This window comes from Rhincodon typus, unplaced genomic scaffold, assembly GCF_021869965.1.
Source record: "Rhincodon typus isolate 14 unplaced genomic scaffold, sRhiTyp1.1 hic_rhity00004450, whole genome shotgun sequence".
Lineage (NCBI taxonomy): Eukaryota > Metazoa > Chordata > Chondrichthyes > Orectolobiformes > Rhincodontidae > Rhincodon > Rhincodon typus.
Window position 1 is genome coordinate 7,864 of NW_025970088.1, and position 1,452 is coordinate 9,315.

The following is a 1,452-nucleotide window of genomic DNA, read 5'->3' on the forward strand; positions in this document are numbered from 1 at the left end:
GTCTAGGCCCAAAACGTCAGCCTTCCTGCTCCTCTGATGCTGCTTGGCCTGCTGTGCTCATCCAGCTCTGCACCTTGTTATATCAAAAATTTTGTACAGGTAGGTCGGCTATGACGCATGATTCATTAATGCAAATTGGCTGTAATGCGACTGATGAATAGTGGATGCAGTCTGGATAGCGCAAACTTTGTGCTGTATGGGTATATAGTGGTTTTCTATAGCAATTTCCCTACAACGTGATTTTCTATAGCCCAAGGTCACACAAGAACACAACTATTGCGTTATAGTAGAAATACCTATACCTCAAACACCGTGATGTACGGCAACATCAGAGAGCTCATACTGTAAATAAAGTATGACAGTGATGTGTATACGCCCTGCAATAGGTTTCTATTACTTAACTGTGTGTTTTTACATTGATTTTACGAGGTGTGTTAATGACTTTACATCGATTTTTTTTGAGGGATGTTGATGTGTTGAAGTTTCGCTTGGTCAGGGTTTACTGAGGTTATATGTACCTCTTGATTATCTGGAATATTTGTCAGCTGACACACTCCTGGTCCCACAGGGTCCAGTTAATAAAACACTTGCTGTAGCTGAAATGCAGATCTGCCCAGATAGCAATGAATGGTGGAGAAGGTTCAAAGGACAGAATGGCCTCCTCCTGTTCCTAATGTTCCTGTGTCCCAGCAAGTGTTTACAAAGTGAAGGTTTGCAATTTGAAATTAGAATGGCAGTATCTGAGGGATTGTTTGGATTGTCTGGAGGTTGCATTGAGATGCAGGGGGAGAGATTGTCCTGAGTGTAGAGTTCAGGCACAGGTTTGAGGATAACATAAAAATGAAAATAACACGCCCTGGCTGTGTGTTTACTTTTGTCTAAAATGGGTTTGTTCTGTTGGTTTTTTTTAACAGTGCTCTAAAGCCTGTGATGGAGGACGGCAAGAGAGACTAGTCATGTGCCCAGAACATGGGCGCTGTGATGAAATGTTACGGCTGAACGGTACCAGGATGTGTAATGTCCACCCCTGTACCAAGTGGATGAAGGGCTCTTGGGGACGGGTGAGTTCAGGAGCTCACACAGGCTGACGTGGAAATACCAGCACCATCCCCCCAAGGATCCCCGTAAATTCTGACTCACCTCCCCCCAATAGGATCCCTGTAAATACTGACACACACTCCCCCACAGGATCCCCGTAAATACTGATTCACCTCCCCGCCAAGGATCCCTGTAAATAATGACACACCTCGCCCCCCACAGGATCCCCATAAATACTGACAGCGTCCCCCCCAGGGACTTCCAGTAACTACTGACACACAACCCTACCCACCCACCCACCCACCCCCGGAACCCCTCGGAAAATATTGTGACAGTCCCCCCCCAGGGAACCCCTGTAAATACTGATACACTCCACCTCCTGGGGACCCCCTGTAAATACTGACACAGTCCCCT

General features: G+C 46.5%; 1 protein-coding gene across 1 annotated transcript in view; it reads left to right on the forward strand.

Annotated features, from left to right (window-relative positions):
* Positions 1-1,452, forward strand: part of LOC125481946 (A disintegrin and metalloproteinase with thrombospondin motifs 7-like) — a gene marked incomplete at both ends in the record, with an annotated part of 8,926 nt that overhangs the window by 7,030 nt on the left and 444 nt on the right. The window contains one exon of the mRNA XM_048593899.1: positions 915-1,061. Coding sequence (XP_048449856.1) covers positions 915-1,061 — 147 coding nt within the window. The remainder of the gene's footprint in view (positions 1-914; positions 1,062-1,452) is intronic.